The sequence below is a fragment of the Neophocaena asiaeorientalis genome, unplaced genomic scaffold, assembly GCF_003031525.2.
Source record: "Neophocaena asiaeorientalis asiaeorientalis breed wild unplaced genomic scaffold, Neophocaena_asiaeorientalis_V1.1 scaffold36, whole genome shotgun sequence".
NCBI classification, from domain to species: Eukaryota; Metazoa; Chordata; class Mammalia; order Artiodactyla; family Phocoenidae; genus Neophocaena; species Neophocaena asiaeorientalis.
In genome coordinates this window covers 7,682,131-7,701,478 of record NW_020174149.1, presented here as the reverse complement: position 1 = coordinate 7,701,478, position 19,348 = coordinate 7,682,131, and the positions used below count along the sequence as shown (strand labels likewise).

At 46.8% G+C, this 19,348-nt stretch overlaps 1 protein-coding gene across 2 annotated transcripts in view; it reads right to left on the bottom strand.

Annotated features, from left to right (window-relative positions):
• MTURN (maturin, neural progenitor differentiation regulator homolog) overlaps positions 1 to 19,239 on the bottom strand; it is a 29,830-nt gene extending 10,591 nt beyond the window's left edge. The window contains exons 1-2 of one of the 2 annotated variants that reach the window (XR_003004530.1): positions 18,847 to 19,229; positions 9,332 to 9,454 (exon numbers count right to left, since the gene is read on the bottom strand). Coding sequence is in view for 1 of the 2 variants with exons in the window: in XM_024755027.1 (XP_024610795.1) it covers positions 9,332 to 9,454; positions 18,847 to 19,008 (285 nt within the window). In the remaining variant the exon portion in view is untranslated. Of the gene's footprint in view, positions 1 to 9,331; positions 9,455 to 18,846 lie in introns of both variants that reach the window. The other variant, XM_024755027.1, reaches the window with a different exon arrangement.
• Between the last annotated feature and the right edge of the window lie 109 nt (positions 19,240 to 19,348).

The following is a 19,348-nucleotide window of genomic DNA, read 5'->3' as shown; positions in this document are numbered from 1 at the left end:
GTCTAACTTCTGGGTTACCAGAGGCAGAGGTGAGGGGAGGGAAAATTGGCTGAAGGCAGTCAAAAAAGTACTAACTTCCAGTTATAACTTAAATAAGTACTAGGGATATAATTTACATCATGATAAATATAATTAACATTGCTGTATGCTGTACAAGCAAGTTGTTAAGAGGGGCTTCCCTGGTGGCGCAGTGCTTAAGAATCTGCCTGCCAATGCAAGGGCCATAGGTTCGAGCCCTGGTCCAGGAAGATCCCACATGCCACGGAGCAACTAAGCCTGTGCGCCACAACTACTGAGCCCGTGAGCCACAACTACTGAGCCCACATGCCACAACTACTGAAGCCCAGGTGCCTAGAGCCCGTGCTCTGCAACAAGAGAAGCCATCACGATAAGAAGCTTGCGTACTGCAACGAAGAGTAGCCCCTGCTCACCACAACTAGAGAAAGCCTGCGTATAGCAACAAAGACCCAATGCAGCCAAAAAAAAAAAAAAAGTTGTTAAGAGAGAAAATCCCAAGAGTTCTCATCACAAGGAAAAAAAGGTGTTTTTTTCCTATTTCTTTAATTGTTTATCTATATAAGACCATGGATATTCACTAAACTTACTGTGATCATCATTTCATGATGTATGTTAGTCAAATCATTATGCTGTATGCCATAAACTTATACAGTGCTGTATGTCAATTATATCGCAATAAAACTGGAGGGGAAAAAAAAGAATAGATTGAATAGCCAGACTGGGAAAAAAATTTAATTTCTGGATCCAAATTTTTAACAGTCAAGAATTCATATCAGAAACAGGACTATAAACAGACTGGGAAGAATCCTGAGTCCTTGCTTTTACTGCACTCACACACTCTTATAAGGGAAAGGAGACAGGCCAAGAAACCCTGTCAAGTATATTTAAATTGCTCCTGATAGAGTCATTCATTCCTACTTCAGTAAATTTTTTTTTCAGTTGACAGGAAAAAATCTTTATGATCACTCTGGACAACAGCGTTGGCACTCCCAGGGTCTTGCTTCTTCAGAACAGTCTCTGATCACATAAGAACTACTGGAGCCCACCCATCCTAACAGGGTTGTACCTGGTGGGTAGAGATGCCAACCCTTGAGGATTAAAGCTCTTCAGACCCAAGAGAGTATCAGTTTTCTGTAGGACTAACTCCAGGTCTTTTTGAAAGTGTTATAAACTAGTTGAGGCTCTATTCAGTTGGCACTTAGCATCTGCTGTCTCTCACTCAAACACTTGCGCTAGAGTGTCGTTTTTTTAAAAAATCTTTTTTTAAAATTAATTAATTAATTAATTAATGGCTGTGTTGGGTCTTCGTTTCTGTGCGAGGGCTTTCTCTAGTTGCGGCGAGCGGGGGCCACTCTTCATCGCGGTGCGCGGGCCTCTCACTATCGCGGCCTCTCTTGTTGCGGAGCACAGGCTCCAGACGCGCAGGCTCAGTAGTTGTGGCTCACGGACCTAGTTGCTCCGCGGCATGTGGGGTCTTCCCAGACCAGATCTCGAACCCGTGTCCCCTGCATTGGCAGGCAGATTCTCAACCACTGCGCCATCAGGGAAACCCTAGAGTGTCTTTATAAAAGAAGGGGAGATAGTATCTAGGCCCTAGAGAGCACAGGCAACCAGCTAGGCCTTCGGGGCTTCCATTAAGTGCCCTGTGGCTTTAGAGGTTCCTGTAAGCTCCTTCCAGAGGATTCTTTTGAAGTAGCATTTCCCACACTTTGCTGTGTATATGACTCACCCAGGATCTACCTAAAATATAGATTCTGAGTCAGTGGGTCTCAGGTGGGATCTGAGATTCTGCTTTCCTAACAAGCTCCCTGGTGACGGGGATACTGCTGGTCCAGAAACCACGCTCTGAGTATTGAGACCCTAAAGCATTTGGGGAATTTGTCACGATTTATCTTAATGATCCATGATGCTGGTGGTACCAAGAAACCTCTGATGGGATCCTGGTCAGTCTGTCTTTTTGATAATAAAGAAAGAAAAAGGTTGGGGGGGGGGGGTAGGTGGCAAGACTGATGTAAGACCCAAATGGGCAAGAGTAATAGGTACCCTCTTATTTTAGGGGCTATCGCACGTTCTACAAAAGACAAGGGTTTGAATGTTCACCATATGAGCAAAAAACAAATGCCATGATAAACTTAAATTGTCAACATTCAATGTGTGTGTGTGTGGTTTTGTTTTGGTTTTTTTTGGATGTAGTGGGCTGTTTTTTTTGTTTTCTTATTAATATTTTTTTACTGAAGTATAGTTTATTTACAATTTTGTGTTAATTCAATGTGTTTTTATTAAAACCCACACTTGTGCATAATCTTTCCTACCAGACTTTCTGACCAACTGGGGCAGCTTCCCACAAGTGGATTCTCTCTCTTCTTCCAGACTCTTGACCAGACTAGAAGAGTAGAAGCAAGAATTGAACTTTTTCTGGGTCACAAAGGGTTTTCCTGTGGGGTATAATCCCTGGCTCTCCAGCCACTAGTGGCAAAAAAAACAACAACAACCCATCTTGCTCATGCCAGTAAGACTTAATTAAAGGAATTCTTCTGGTGGAAGGATCTCTGTTTCTCAAGAGAAAAAAACGTGGAGTCATACAGCAACCCCAGGCAGAGGACCAGGGTCAATCAGAGTGAGAAAACCTAGGGAAGCACAGGCTCTCACTCCAGGTAGGGCCATCAAAGCAACAATGAGAACCTGCTGTATAGCACAGGGAACTCTACTTCACTTCGCTGTACGGTGGAAAATAACACAACATTGTAAAACAGCTGTACCCCAATTAAAAAAAGAAAAAAACACATCAACCAAAACAGCACAGAAAATCATCACAGCAACAGATGCCTCATGACCCTAATGTCCACAGTGCTAGTAAGAGGAGAATACTCCAGGAGAACAGAGTAAAGCTTTGAGAGAACTGAAAGGTAAAGATTAGCTTTGGTTTTGCAGCTAACTTGGAAATGGTAAGTTCTCTCTTCTTTTGTGAACTGTTTTCTAGTGGGGGGGGGGGGAGGGGGGGAAGGACTGTTAATCATCACTAAATAAAAGATATAAAAACATGGAGGAAAAAAATGACTGGCATGGCCAGCATCATTTAGACCCATAACCACTATTTCATTATCTAACTCAATCATGTGATGGCTGGCAACTGTCAATCCAGGGCCACTTAAACAAAAAAAAAGTAGGACTCCAACGATTCTCCAATTCGCATTGATCAAGCCTAGTGACAGGTGTCTCCGAAGCCATTACTGGTGCCAGGACATGGATAAACCCTCCTGCTCACAGATGGCAATGACAGCACTGTCATTTGCACACATGTACCATTTGGATATGACATTGCAGCAGGAAGGAAAAAAAAAAACTAGGTAGAAGCTAGGCGGCCCCTGGAGCGGAGCAGAATATAGGTCAGTCCAGGAAGGAAGCTGTCCCACTGCATCCACGGAGCCACATATCCACCCAATAAGCATTTCCTAACAGCAGTTAGGAGCTGGAAATTGAAACAAACCTCAGTGGGGTGGCTGGGCTTTGATAGCCCTCTGTGTTCTGATTTTGAAGCTCCCCATGCATCCACGAGGCAGAGAAACATGTATGACCCCCATTTTAAAGATGGGGGCACAAAGGCTGAACAACACGGGCTGGGAGCCGGCCAGGCCGGGGCTAAGCCACCTTGCCCCACCCAGGGACATCTCTAAGGTTCTCTGGGCTATGGGGCCAAGATGGGCCCTTCTGGTCTTTCTTCTTGGCCGGCCCTCCTCCTGCTCCAACACTGTCCAGATCTCGCCCTTTCAAGCCCCCTTCCTGGCGAAGCCACTGCCAGCACTTTGTTCCTCGATGAGCCCACTCACATCTGATATTCCCAGTCCTTCTGACACATAGTAGATAAGGCAGTTTTTTAAAAAAAGAACACAACATAGTTCCTGATTATACATGTTTTCTGTGACATCATGGAAAATTTAGAAAATCCAGAAGAGAAAATAAATATCACCCATAACCCTGTCACCAGAGGCTCTTTGGTCATATGTCCCTCTGGGGGACAGGAGCATCCATTTGTCCCCCTTGTAGCACTAGCCTCAAACCCACTGAGTTGTACGGATCAGGTACTGAATGGATGGTTATTATTTTGCCAAAACCAGTGTCGATAAACTTTTGGCAATAATACCCCAACACTGCCCCCTTAAAATCTCTTATCTTAGCCAGATGCTTCTGTTAAGCGTGTGTTGAAATCACTTAGCAAATTGTTTACTTCCTCCATCAAAAACCTAAGGGTCCTACGAAAGCTTTCATTACTGAGCTCACTTCTCAACAGTATTTTGCCAAGTGTCCCCATCCCGTGCGTGTCAATGCCAGCATTTACTCAGTGCTTATCCTCTGTGCCTTGCGCTGCACTAAGTCCCCAACAAGAATCGTGTCATTTAATCTTCATAGCAATCCTAAGGTAACTATCATCATTTGTTTCCTACTTTTACAAATGAAAAAACTGAGAAACAGCAAGGTCAAGTAACTTGCCTGAGGTCACACAGCCAGCAAGTGACAGAACTGGGATTTGAATCCAGGCAGCCTGCCCCCAGAGCTTGGGTTCCTCATCACTGTAGTAACCCGATTCTGCCTAACTAGGTAAAGGGACCACAACCAACACCCTGCGGTCGGTGCACACTCACTGACATCCTCTCAGGAAACACTTCCCCAGAGAACCAGCAGATCGGAGCAAGCAGAGCAGGGAATGGAACTCCTTTGCACTGTATCTAGCAGAGTGTCTAGACCAAAATAAATGCTCAATTTTGTAACCTGGAGTTTCCCTGTACGTTTTTGTGGCTCTGTCTCCTACCAGAAAGCCAGCTCCTTGAGCGCAAGGGCTAGGCACCCTGCCCTGCCTCTTACTCTCCAAAGCAGTGCTTTGGCAAATAGCAGATGATCATACATTTTGTTGATCATGTGATGAAGGGATAGAGAAAAAAGAGGAGGAGTAACATGGTGAATAAGAAAAAGAACAATTATTTTTTTCTTGTCAAATCAAATAACAGATTTCTTTGGTAGGGCATGGACTTTGTGATATTGATTATTTCAGTGCGGGGAAGGCAAACAGAAAGGGCGGGGGGAAGGCAAACAGAAAGGGGAGGAAAAGCACACAGTCTACAAAATTGGAATGTCCAAAGGTAGAGAGTGCTACTGTGGCATGCTGAGCCTTGCAGGCAGGATCGCTGAGGATGGCCAGAAGATGACTCCATTCTTTGGCCCATGCAGGCAGGCACGCGTGGGCTTCAGCAAAGTTAATTGACCCTGCTTGACTGATGCCCCAAAAGGCCGCAGAAGGCTGTCAACAGAAAGGTCCTTATCTTTCTGGAGAGATTACACAGCATAGGGGCTGGCAATGGGCTGGCCAAGGTAAAACAAGAATTCCAAGCCATGAATGAGGCTGTTCTAAGATGAAGGTAAAAATATTCCTTCTGTGGTTTCCCCAACTATAAACAAAAAGGAGCTACACAGATTGATCAGATTATCCAAAATTTTCAGGGAATGAGGTGCTCAAGCTTACCTGCGTGATAACCTTGTAGCATCTGGGTATGTGTTACTTCAACAAACACTTTCAGCTACAACAGCAGTAAGACCCTTTCCTGGGTCTTATTTCTAAATCCGAAGCTCCTTTATATAAAACAGATAAATACCAGTGGGAAGAAATGCACTCTTCAGTGGAGAGGGAGAGGGTAAAAGCTTCCCCACCGATCTCCAGCAGTCCTTCACCTGGGTCTGTAACACTCCCTCTCATCCCATCTGGGGCACATCCTGACTGAGAGAAACCCAAAGCTTGTGTGCATTTCACCCTCACTAGTTCTGAGGAGGCCTCCAGCCTCTCCCGCAGGCAAAAAGACCCAGCCAGAGTGCCCAGCACGCAAAAGCTTCCCCACCAAAGGGGGCGCCGTGCCAGGTAAAGGCCCCACCTTGGGAGCATCATCCCTGCCCACTGTGGCGGAAGGCTCTGCTTTAGAAATGAACTCTGGAAGCCCAACAGCGTTAAATGAAATCTGTGTGTCTCCATGACACAAAGCAGCTTGATCTGAAAGAAAGTATTCAACCAAGTCAATCGCTTTTAGCTATGCATCTGGATTTTTTGGACTGCAGTTTTTTCCATTTACATGTGGCGGCCTGGTTGCTGAAATACAGCCACAGACTTGGTAAAGCAAGGTGGCAAAAGAAGTCCTGGTGGGAGCTCACCTTCTGCAGTTAAGCCCATTCTGCAGGTAGTCTGTTGCTTGCCCCCACAGATGACAGCCACATACAGAGAATCAGGTGGCAGGCTAATGAGGGGAACCCCCCTGAGGAAACCAGCTGCTCAGTGACTATCATTTGCTAATTAGATAGTCTGGGGGGGGGTTAAGATTTGAGGGAACCAATTTTTAAAAAAAAATTTTGCTTGCCTTGATATCTCTAGTTGGATGTCTAACAGGTATTTCAAACACTGACACGTCTATAACCGAGCTCTTGATAGACTCACCCCTAAACTTTCCTCCTGCAGCCTCATCCATCTCAGTCAAGGAACACCATTCCCTTCACTGAGTAGATGAGGACCTCTGGAGTCATCCATGTCTTCTTTTTCCCACACCACACTTCCAACCCATCAGCAAGTCCGGTTGGGTCTACTTTCAAGGTATCTCCAGAATCCGGCCCCTTTCTTCCACCTTCACTGTGACCATCCTGGTCCAAGACGGATGGCCTCACCTGGATGAAAGCAACAGCCTCCTCACTGGGCTCCCTGCTCCCACCCCCACCTCACAGCCTGTTCTCTACTCAGCAGATCCCTCTTGTGCTTAAACCCCTCCAGCGGCTCCCCAGCACACGGGAGTACAAGCCCAAGTCCTTCTGTGACCTGCAAGCCCCTGAGGTTCCTCGGATTCATCTCGATGTTCCTCCCCTCCCCGCCAACTCAGGCCATACCAGCCCCTCCTTGTTCTCTGAACACTAGTTTTCTCTCCCTCTGTGGTCGTATTTGCTGTTCTCTCTACTTGGAAAGCTCTTCCTGTAGCTCTCCTCATGGCTCACATCTCACCTCAAGTTTTACTCACATTACCTTCTCAGTGAAGCCTTCCCTGCTCCCCTAGTCAAAACTGTCAGTGCCTCTGACACTTCTCACCCCGTTTCCCTGACTCATGTTTTTTTCTCCTCAGCACTTGTCACTAACACATTATGTGTTGTACTCATTTATCTTATGTTGTACTTATTTGTCTTATCTCTCTGCCACTAGAATACAAGCTCTGTGAGGTCTAAGATTTTCATCTGTCTGGTTCAACTGCTAGGAACAGAGCAGTAAAGAGTGCCAAGTGCCTACTGGGTACTCAGTAAATACATCTTGAATGAGTGGAAGTGGGATAGACCAGTATCTTTAAGTCAAAAATCTATTTTGAATAAGCCAAACAGGCTTAGAAAATTAACAAACAACAACAACAAAAAGAAATGGTTGGACAAATGATACAAATCAGATAAAGTGACGAAAGCCACTTGAAATTCCACTTTTTATAATGATGGACTAAGTGATAGTGATCAGGACAAACTCCTGCAAAGAGACCTAAAAAATCTAGATTCAATATGAAAAATGCCTTCTTAAATATCTTGAGAATTAGCACCCAGAGGGGTAAACCTATCATAAAAAGCTGCTTTTGTCCTAAGGACATCTGCTGACCTGGAAGAAACTTCTACTGCATCCTTGGCCTACTCTAAGAGCTAGGGAGACCAAAGTCAAACCCAGGGCCTTTCAAAGGAGCAAACTGTTATAAACCATTGTCACTTTAGGCTAGGACCCCTATGCTATGGTCTGAGTATTTGTGTTCCCCCCTCCAAATTCATATGTTGAAATCCTGACCTTCGAGGTGATGGTATTAGAAGGTGGGCCCTATGAGAGGTGATTAGGTCATGAAGCTAGAGCCCTCATAAGTGGCCTAGTGCCCTTATAAAAGAGGCCCTGGGGCTCTCTCTGTCTCCTTCCACCATGTGAAGTTCAAGTGAAAAGATGGCCATCTGTCTAGGAAGTGGGCCTTCACTAGATACCAGATCTGCTGGCACTCTAATCTCAGACTTCCAGTCTCTAGAACAATGAGAAATAAATTTTTGTTTATAAGCCACCTAGTCTATGGTATTTTGTAATATCAGCCTGAACAGACTGAGGCTGCTCTCGGAACAAGGATGAACCAGAATAAACCAGGCCTGCAACCTGACTGTCCATCACCTGGAGAGTTCCAAGAACCACAGGTCTCAACCTGATTGAGGGTGGTCTCTGACTGACAGGGCCCCTCCAGCCCTGGCAGAAGCAAATAAAAATCCTCTCTGGAGGAAAGTACCATCATCTTAGGCCTCAACATACCCCTATATATAAATTTTCAAATACAAATATTCAAGCACGCAGAGATAATCCAACATGCAAAGAAACAAGATACCAGGACGGGGAACCAGTGGTAACAAAAGCTGACAAAACGGACTCCCAAACCTTGAAATACTGGAATATCTGACAGTCTCTTATGCAGCCAAGCCTACCATGTTCAGAGAAACAGAAGACAAGTTTGAAAATTCCAGGAAAGAAGTAGATACTACTTTAAAAGATTTGAAAAAAGAAAAAAAAAAAAAAAAAAGAAATCCTAGAGCAAATAACACTGAGCATGTAGAGTATTTATGGTGGGCAGGGAATTGAACTTGGGGCAAATGTCACGTAATCTGACTTTCTCTTCCAATAAAAATAAAGAGAGAAGCAGTCTTCAAATTAGGGGTGAGTATTCATTTTACACGTTTTTCAGCTATAATGAAACAAACTGTCAGCTAACCACAGACATACAGGTTCCTAAATCCTAAGGGGGTTGGGGGAAAGCAAGCTCTCTATAAGAGACTTCATAAAAAGAGAAAAGAACAGAACAACTATCCAATTTCCTCCTTCTCTATATCCATCAACATGGAGGTACATCCTTTATATAGCCTTCTGGCAATTTCCTATCATAAGAGAACCTCCATAGCACTTCCAAGCATTCTGGTTTTAAGTCTACTGGATGAGAACCAGAATACTCAGTGGTCTCATAAAGGCTCTGTTTGCTTCCCACCCAATCAGAGATTCTTAACTCAAGTGATGCTAGAAATAACCATCATCCCTGCAACAAACAGCTGTGTCGCATCCCGTTTCCCCCTCCCTCTCCGCCCTCAGCCTCCCTCCACTAGCTGCTATCTTTAAGCCACAGGGCAGACAAGAGAAAAACAATTAGTCACCCCAGGTTTTGCCTACTTTCCCCACAATCCATGTCATTCAAAGCACAATCACTGGAGACAACAAGATGGCTTTAGAAGCCAAGCAGGCACCTACAGGTCTGAAAGACTTGAAGACTTTTTCCAAGACTTCATGGAGCGTCTTCTTGCCGCAGGAGGAGATATAATCCTGTGCTAGCTGCAAAAAAGGCAGGCAGTCCTCGCTCTCACTCCACACGTGCTACATGCCCGCCGGCAAGGGAAAGGAGAAAACAAAGACACACAGTTATTATACTCAGTTTGAAATAAACAAAGCCAAGAAGATTTTTTTTTCTTTAATTACGTGAATTCGAAGAAGGCCTCCATTCCAGAGTAAAATCCATAGAGTCATCCTTGATTTGTTTGCACTGAAGGAGATCAGAAAATGCATACCCTGCAGAAAACCCCCATGCTTCTGGTCCATAATCTCACCTGCTCAATTTTCCATCAGATCTGCTCATACGCAGTAAAAGCGGCATTGGGATCAATATTCCCCCACCCATGATTTCCACCGCCCCTCTTCTGGTGCCAGCTACGGGGGGTTTTAAAACAGGAGGAAGGAGAAACCGAGAGCCTGTGTAATCCTTACCTTTGCCTTCAGCGCTGGCTGAAGGATTAATTAGGCATGGTTTGTAACTGCTTACTTCGAGATATTCTTTACCCAGATTAGCCTGTGATGATAAATTTACTTCAAGATGAAATGAATTCAGGAGAACACACAGAAAAGTCATCACTAAGTCACCAGGAAACAAAGGCTTTCTGAAAGCTCACCTTCCCTTAAAATGCTTTAAGAGGGCATCGTCGTACCCAAGCAACACTTTGCAATGTTAACACGCGCCAAGAGGAGACTGATTTAGGTTTTATTTTTTCTTAGGGCTAGACAAGTGGGGTATTTTTTCCCCAAATGAGGATATCCATTTTAGCACATCTTTAAGACTAGGCTAGTTTCTCCCATAAATGTTCAAGGATCTGGAATAAGTTCAAGAAACAGGCTTGAGAGATGTAGATGCAGAAGGCCCCTGCATATCTGAGCAATGGAGGGGGCACTGAGCTACCAGGATGACATCGGGGTATCAGTCAGGTACCAAGAATCACTGTTTAGAGGGGCCTGAGCAATGACAGCTCAACGTTGGTGAAAGAAGTGTAGAGGAGAGGAAGATATTTGGCAGATGAGAGCAAGGAGTAGGGACTAGGCAGCAAGAGACAAGATCAATTTGGAGAAATGGTCCATGTCAAGCACTTGCCCCCTCCTATTAATACAAATGATTAGAGCATCACCCCAGAAAGTCATATGCCCAACACTCAATAAACATATTTCACTTCCTTCTCTCTCACTGCAGGATCTCCAGGAACTAGAAAGAACTTAAAACACTTCTCAGATCCAAGAGAGAATAACAAGGTGCTAATATGCCATCTTTACCACCCAATTATCTGTGTTTCATAGATGTGAAGGTCCATTTCCGACACGTGCTGCTCTAATTCCAGCAGACTTCTAGAGTAGCTATCGCCTTGACCTAATAAAGATAACTTCTAGCTTCTCCAACCTTAGAGAATAGCTCAAACACGATTCCCTATTAATTAGAGGCCCTTAAAGTTGTTGAGCCTCTGAAATGCCATTTATATAATAGTCTCTTGCATTGTACAAAAACATAATAGTACAAAGCGCTTTTATATCCGTTACTGCACTTGATTCTTAATTAGTGGGGATTCTGCAAGACCAATAATAAAGTCCCACTTTATATAAGTTCAGCTCAGCACCCATTTTCAAACTCAAATTTTAAAAAGTTCAAGCATATTTCAAATTCTTATCCAAGTTAGAGATGGGGTTAACACCTAGCACCACACGATGGAAAATTTTAAGCCTGCCCTCCCTAGACTTGTTGTGAAGGTTAGAGAAAAAGTAAAATGTTTATTTAGTGCCTGGCACAGTGCCTGGCTGGTAAATAGTAGATATTCAATAAATGGTGGATGTAAGTCGCCTATGTCCCCTTTTGCATCTGCAGGAGGATTGGGGGGAGGGGTTTCCATCTGCCACAAGGCTAAATCAGACACCCTATGTGACTTCACTGAGAACGCTATCCAAGGCAACTTGGGATATAGTTCATTCAGAAGCAGGTGTATCTATGAAAACCTTGCATGGCTATTTTTTAACTACATGTTTTAAAAAAAGTACTTCAAATTACGAAGTAAACTAAGGAAAGTATATCACTCAAACAATAACAGAATCACAGAGTATCCACCACTGCTTGGTAATCAGTTTATTCAGTTTGAGTGTTTCTAGGGCATCTATAGCCTCATGAGGAGATTATTCATGCCACAATTTTCATTACTCCACTTTTGGAGTTGTTGATTTACGAACATATTGGAGAAGAAAGACTTAACACCTGCCAAAGGGCCTTATGTCCAGTGTGCCTAAATCTCCTTCCCGTGGCTAACTCATCCTGAATTCCCAGTAGTGTTGGTTTTGCGGCTTAAAAAAGAGTTTTAACTGAAGCCCTGCCCAAATGATAACGTGAGGGAGCAGGGGATTTGGAATAAGACAGGCCCAGGTGTCCACGGCCGCTTAAAAGACATCACTTGCTAAACGTTAATTGTTTCACGTCCACTGTATCTCATAATAAAAGGTATTCAGTTTTATTCATTGAAACTGTCCCCTTCTAAAATTAATCAAGACAGTCGGCATACAAGATAAGATGAACTGAAAATTAAGTCTGCAGTTGAGAACATAAAGACAAAGGGGAAACAACAGAAGAAGAAGAATGTAAAACCAAGTGAGCTTAGGACCAACAGTGCCAGTAGACAAGCCTGGCACTTGCCACGGATGGGGCACAGATTTGCCTCCACTGCTTTCCAGAGGCCTATGCTGTGCAAAGAAAGACATGCCATCAGTGCCCCGAGGCAGTGCCCACATTTAAAACAGACCAGCTCTTCAGAACTAACAGGAAAGGGACTAGGGACAGGAGGGTTACCTCTTAGGAAAATAGAGAGGCCCATTCCAAAACCAAGGGAAGGCAGAGAGAGCAATGCGGTGGCTGGGCTGAAGCTACTGAGAGCAGGATCTGGGGTCTAGTCTTGTACAAAGACAAATGGGCACTTGAAGACCCACAGTCCCGCACCACAGGGCGTGGCTACAAGGCCTTGGACTTGGAAAATATCAAGCATATGTAACCAAACACCCACTTTGGCCACGAAAAAACTATAGCAGGGAGTCAGAGAACCTATGGCTTTGAACAATGTCATTCCCTGGCAAATATAAATCTGAGGACAGAATGTACTGAATTTCCAATAGGGTAGTTAGAGCCGAGGCAGATCGCAGACCTGGACTATTATAATAGGGGAAATGCCAAGAAAAGGCTTCGCAGAGGAGGGGAAAGCGGTGGTTCTTAAGCTTTAGCTTGCATCACAATCACCTGGAGGCTTATTAAAACACAATTGTTGGGTCTCACCCCAGAGTTTCTGATGGGGGATGGGGCTGAGAATTTGCATTTCCAACAAGTTCCCAGGTAATGCTTCTGCTGCTGGTTCTGGGACCGCAATCTGAGAACGAGAACCAGAATGGAACTTTGACTAACTACATATTTGAGGGTGGGCGTTACATCAAAAAAAATCTAAATGCCATTACTGACTAAAACCACCTCGAATTTTCAGGATGGCATGGGTTGCAGTGAAGTGGCCCGCCTCGTACCTACCTTGAGCAGCCTATAGATTCCTGCTCATTTAGAGTTGAAAATCCCAGTGAGAACTCTGGTTTCAGCACACACCATCTGCGGCCGTTCTTTCTGTTACTAAGTTGGGTCAGAGTTTATTATCAAAGCTCACCCAGCTTAAGACATTATAACAATGTCATCTGCAAACAGGAAAATGAGCGCCTTTCTGTTTTCTGTAGTATAGATGAGAACATCCAGCTTACCCCAAAATGGAATTAGATCATCGAGGTAATTCAATCCCACAAACATCTTATTGATAATCTGTGTGCTCCTACTGTTCTAGCACTCGTGGGGATGGCGCTTGACTTCCTGGTGCTTAGGCAGGGCTGGGGGTGGCAGGGGAGCTAAGAACACGCCCGTTGTCCTCCCAGGACTCAGTTATCTGTGTCAAAGGGCCACTGCCAAGGGCCTCACTCTCACTGCATGGGTTTTCTGCTGTCAGCAGTACTGGGGAGTGCATTTCAAGTTGGTGCAGCTTAACACAAAACTGACTGCTCTCCACAGAAGAGATGGTATAAGAGGGTAAGAGCTACAAGCCATCTCATGCCAGCCAACGTATTTCTGCCCAGAGAAGAGCATGGCTGGCCACACCTACCACCTGCTCTTGGTGTCAAACACTGCTCTGTTTTACCAAGGAGGAAACTGAGGCTCAGAAAGGTTAAGCAACTTGTCTGTGGTCACACAGGAAGCAACAGGCAAAGCCAGGATGTCAAGAGAGGTGTCATGCCTTCAGCCTGAGCCTCAGCTCCTTCCTTTGTAGGTCGCAGAAAATAATAATACCCACGGGGTGGATATAAACATTCCATGAGATAATCTGTAGATAACCCTGCCTCTCATTGGGCAGGGGCCCAATGAGTGCTTATTCCCTCCTGTTTGAACTTATATTAGCAGAATTTTACTCTCAGGATCCCCACCCATGAATGATGAAGGGCATATCTGTTTCCCTGAAATAATCTCTCTGTATGAATAATGCATGGCCACTGTGGAAGGCATTACAGCCTACCACTATTGCTCGTTTAATCTGTAAATAATAATGTGATATAGGTATGATTATCCCCATTTGACAGAAGAGGAAACTGAGAATAGAGTTTAAATTTAACAAGAAAGTGCCTTCTTTCCACTATACCACCATGTAAACATGATGCGATCTCATTCAAACAAGTTGTATTTTCTTTCTCCAAAATGAAAAGGTTGTTATTTAGTCACATAGTTAAGAATAGAGACATGCCTAGGACGAAAACGGAGAGAGAAAGACATAGGCATAGGCACACATATAAAATTAAATCACACAGTCCCTCTATAAATAAAACATTTTTCTTCAATACTATGACAACTGCTACCTTTGTTTTTGCATTGAGGAGGGATGAAACTCTACAAAACTGTGGACCCAAACATGTCGTGGACAGTAAGGGAGCACCCCCCTCCTTGTCGGCAGTGCCCAGGCACCAGGGAGGGGCCGGGCAGTGCACTTTGAGAGCTCCTTTCTCCTGGCCTGGGCGAAAAGGGAAACAGCTGGTGCTGCCATGCCCAGGAGCACGTGCCCCTCTGTCTGGCTGGCATGTTAGTGGCTGCCAACACTCCATTCCTCAAGCCTGACCGAGCTCTCAGGACCTTCTGAGCTGGCAGAAGAGGGGAGCACACTGCCTGTGTGAGCTGTCGGCCACTTCCCCATGACACCTGAAGAGCCAGGCACAGTAGCTGCGTCCCTCAACTCCCAGCACACACAAGGCACTGGCAACGTTTCATCCCGGGACCTGAACTCCCTGGCCGTCCATGGAGAAAGACCTGAATCAGGACAGCAGTTTGGAAACGGACTGCAAGGACAGGATGGCCTGTGAAGCAAGAAGGGGAAGGAGTGCACAAGGGACCCAGGAGCTGCCAAAGAGAGGGCAGACAAAAAGAAGTCCTTGTTCCTAGGCCTCTGGAGCCCCCAGCCTGATGCTGCCTGGGGTACAGTCTGCATGGCAGAAGGCACAGCCCTCTGGGCTTTGGCTCAAGTCCTGGCTCTCTTCCTTCTTAGTGGCATAGTCCTGGATGAGTCCCTTAAACTCATTAGCCTCGGTTTCCTCACCTATAAAATGGGGATATAATAATACCCACCTTAGAGAATATTTGTGAGGCTCAGTAAGAAGTAGCCCTGGAACCCACAGTCTGAATTGGGTCCCCTGTTGTCACTCCTGTGGTGCTATATAATCACTATATAGCTATATAGTTCAAGTTGCTCTACCATCTATCAGCTGTGGGAAAGTTAGTAAACCTTGCTGGGCTTCACTTTTCTCATCTGTAAAGTGGAGGTGATTACAGAGTAGTTTGTGAGATTACTAAGATCAAATGAGTTCATATATGCAAAGTCTGACACACAGTAAACTGCACTTAAGTGGTAGTTGTCTTTGAAGCTGTCACTCTTGAAATTTAACATCTATCTTCTACACTAGACTGTTAGTCATTCATTCTTACAAACATGGATTGAACGCCTATCACATGTTTGACACTGACACTGTTCCAAGCGCTGCAATACAGTGATAAGACAAGCTCTCATGAAGCTTACAGACTAGTGGGGCAGGCAGAAAATAAACAGTGGACTATCAAGTGCTGATGAGCGCTATGATAAGAATAAAAGGGTGAGGGAGGGAGTATGTGGTCAGGAAGGTTTCTCCCAGGCCACAATGGCAAAAAGGAGCTGGCCATGGAAAGATGTGGGGGAAGAGTATTTCAGGCAGAGGGAACAGCAAACGTAAAGGCCCTGAGGCAGGAATGAGCTTGGCTTGTCTGAAGACCAGAAAGGCCAGTGTGGCAGGAACACAGTAAGCAAGGGGGAAGCACGGTCCAGGATGAGGTCATAGAGGTGGCAGGAGACAAATCATGTGGGGACTTGAAGCCAAGAAAGCTTAGGTTTTATTGAATAATGGGAAGTCAGTTTAGGAGAGGTAGGGAGTGGTGAGAACATGACTTGGATTATATTTTAAATAGATCCAGAGGGACTGCTGTGCAGAGACCCTGCCAGAGCCACTAATATCATCAGCCCCACTTTAGGCACTTTTCCCAAACAAGTCTGCTAGGGAGGTATTAATATCATCCCTATTTTACAGATGTGGAAATCATGTCAGAGAGGGGTTAAATAACTTCCCCCAAGGCTCAAAGTTAGATGTGGGGAGCTGGGGTGCAAACTCAAGTAGCCTGACCCCAGAGCCTGTGCCCCTAACCATTATACAACACTGCCTCTTAGATGAATAGAATGGCCCCATTCTAGGTAGCCCTGGCCAAGTGCAGAGTGAGCCCTCAACAGATGTCTGTTGAATGAATGAATGAATGATATAAAGACACCCTGTAAATTGAGAATTGCTATGTAAATATTCTTATGGTTAACAAATCCTTCAGATTACATTCCCTTCATCTCAAATTTCTTCTAATGTTTAGCAGATTTTCCTTGGAAAAGGAAAAGAACAGAGGTAGGACATTTACTTCATGTCTGAGTTCCCTTAGCTAGAGGCAAACAGCACTTGACAAGTCTGGCCTGGGACAGATTAGAGGAGATGTTTTGGGTGAAGAAAACTCCAGTGGTTGGCATCTTGTCCATTATGGCCTCTAGAAACTGAAAAAGTTCCAGTCTACCCAATGAATTACTCCCCCCCCCAACGCCCACCATTATCTTTCTTCCCTATCTATTTCATTGAATTGTCAGTGAATGAATGCTTTCAAAAGAAATACTTTCAAGCACTTTACTCATACAGGTGGGAAAACATTTAAAATATAATATGGGTGGCCTTGAAAAAGGCCTGATATACTTAATGTTTCTGAATGATGGTTTGATAAACATATTCAAGGCAAGAGAACAGCCTTGCTTTTCTCTACCCACTTATTCTCTTTGGATATGTCTCCTGCAGTGCCAGCAGGAAGGTTGTGTGGAACTCTCCCCCATAAAATCCAGAACCATGAGTGATTCTTGTCCCACCTCGAGCAATAAAGAGGGGGAAAGGTCACTGGCAGTCCAAGGAGGTCCAGGGCTAGAAGGGACTCCTAATCAAACCCTAACACTGCAGTTACTTGGACCCTGATGCCCTTTCCACTATATCCCTGGAGCTTACTTTTACAATGGAGTAAATCCCTTTTTAATGACCTCCCACTGACAATACTAATTTACTTATTTTAACTAGTTAATAGTGTTCTTACATACATTTATAGTTTACTTGCTCTTCACAAGTACCTATGATGGAGGCATTCTGATTAACCTCATTTTACAGGTGAGAAATTGAGGCTCTTAAAAAAGAGACAAGTTCTAAACTCTGGAACCCCAGATCTCTGACCCAAATTTGTGGGGTCCTTGCTGTGCAGTGGAGACTATTAGGTGCTTTATCTATTTGATCACCTGGGGGTTTGGTATTACACCCATTTTTTGGATGTGTACACCGAGCATCTGAAAACATTAAAATGCATTTGACCGGAGTCACACAGCCAGAACTCAAATCTGGCTGTCCCCCAATGCCATCCCTTTTCTAGAGTGTGGCAGGGCTGGGGCCAGGTCGGTTGTTCACCTTTGCGGGGTGGGGTGGAGGTGGTGGGAGGGGCATGCTTTATCGACAAGTCATACAGAAGCCTTCATCTCTCTGGGGCCAAGAGAGACAATCTTGCTGTCTCTGTAACTCCTTCTCGAACTTCCCGTGGGTGGTAGGGGCGCGCGACAGCTTGGACCTCAGCCCAGCTTTGTCTCACCCCACCTGAGGAGCCAGCGCCAGGCCTCGCTGAGGCGCTGCCCCACCTCCGTCCGCAGGGGCGGCAGCAGCGCCAGCTCCAGGCTCAGGCCGGCGACTCAGGCCGGTAACCTGAGCCCATAGCCGCCTCCATCTTACATTTGGGGACCATTATTTTTTCCTCGTCCTTACAAACACTTCATGAAGCGCCATCGTCGCCCAGTCTCTGCACCTCCCAGCCCAACTCCCCGGCCCTCTACATCCCCTTCCTAAACTACCAGCGCCAAGATCCCAGGTGGGCGCAGGATGCAAAGTCGAGGTTTTGGACACCGCAGTTCCAGGTCCCGGTACCTCCAAGCCTGGGGCAGGGCGAGGAGTGGGGTGGGGAGGGGGAATTCCCCCTCTTCTGGAAAAACCGAAGGGCTTTGGCAGGGCCGAGACCGCCGCCTCAGCTGGACAGAACCTCTCGGGCTCCAAACACCTCGTTGGAAGCTCACAGAGAAGCAATGGAAGCACGAGAGGAAAGGGGGATAGGCGTGCCTGTGTGTTTGTGTGTGTATGCGCACGCGCGAGTGCGTTTTTAAGATCCGAGGTGTAATTCCGCAAAGAAGGTGCAGGAGATGGGGCATCGCTAGTGTGGACGGAGGCTTTGTGTCCAAACACCAACGAGAATAACATGGGGGAGGGGGACGGGAGCAGGTTCTCCCCGGCGGGGGCAACTCGAGGAGTTGTGTCTGCGTATTTAGAGGGTAACGGGGTTCCTCGCCTGGGCGGGACGCCTGGGTGTAGGAAGCTCCCGACTCAGGATCCTGTGGGAGGGGAGGGTCCGTGCGCCCCGGTCCGCGCGCCCTGGCCCGCACTGGTGCGAGGCTGAGACACCCCCGGAGATGCTCCAAGCCGAGCACAGCGCTCGAGCCGTGGGGTCGCGTCCCGGAACCAGCCCTCTCTAGCCCGGCTCCCCGGATCCTAAGGACGCCCCTGCCTGCCGCCTACCGGACGCACCCGGAGCGCTGACCCCAACGGGCCGGGCCCGAGGGCTCCCCCGGCGGAGCGCGGAGCAGCTGGGTGCGCCGCGGTCAGCCGGTTACGCCCCCCCACCTCCCGCCCCACCGCCTCGCGGCAAGGGAGCTCGGGCGCAGGGAAGCGGCTGCGAGTCCACACTCCCGCGCGCTGCGGCGGTCCCTCCCCCAGGCACTCACAAAATTGTCCCCGCAGCCGTTGTCCGGACACAGCACGTAGAAGGAGACGCCGGGGTCGGCGTAGAAATCCATCCTGCGCTCGGTCTCCTCGGTGGCGATGAGCTCGAAGGGCGTGTTGGAACACCATTTCTCCGCAACGTCAGCCAGCTGCTGGAAATCCATCCTGGCCCGCCGCGCCCGCTGCTCCCTCAGCCTCCTCACGCGCCGCCCGCCTCGCGCTCCCTTCGCCGCCCGCCCTCCTCTCCTCGGGCGCCCTCCTCCCGGGCGGGCAGCGCGCGGCTCTGTGGGCTCTCGGGCAGGCGGCGGGGCCGGGCGACGCGGGTTCCCTCCAGTCCCGGGGCTCCTCCCGGCGGGGACTGTTTACATGCTGTGTGTAACGGGGTGGGCGGCGACCAGGGACAGCGCGGCGCCGCGCCCGGCTCCTCCCCGCTCCGCCTCTCCGCCCGCCCCCTTTCGGGCAGCCACCGAGGCTGGCGCGGTGGCCGGGCGAGGTCGGCTGTGG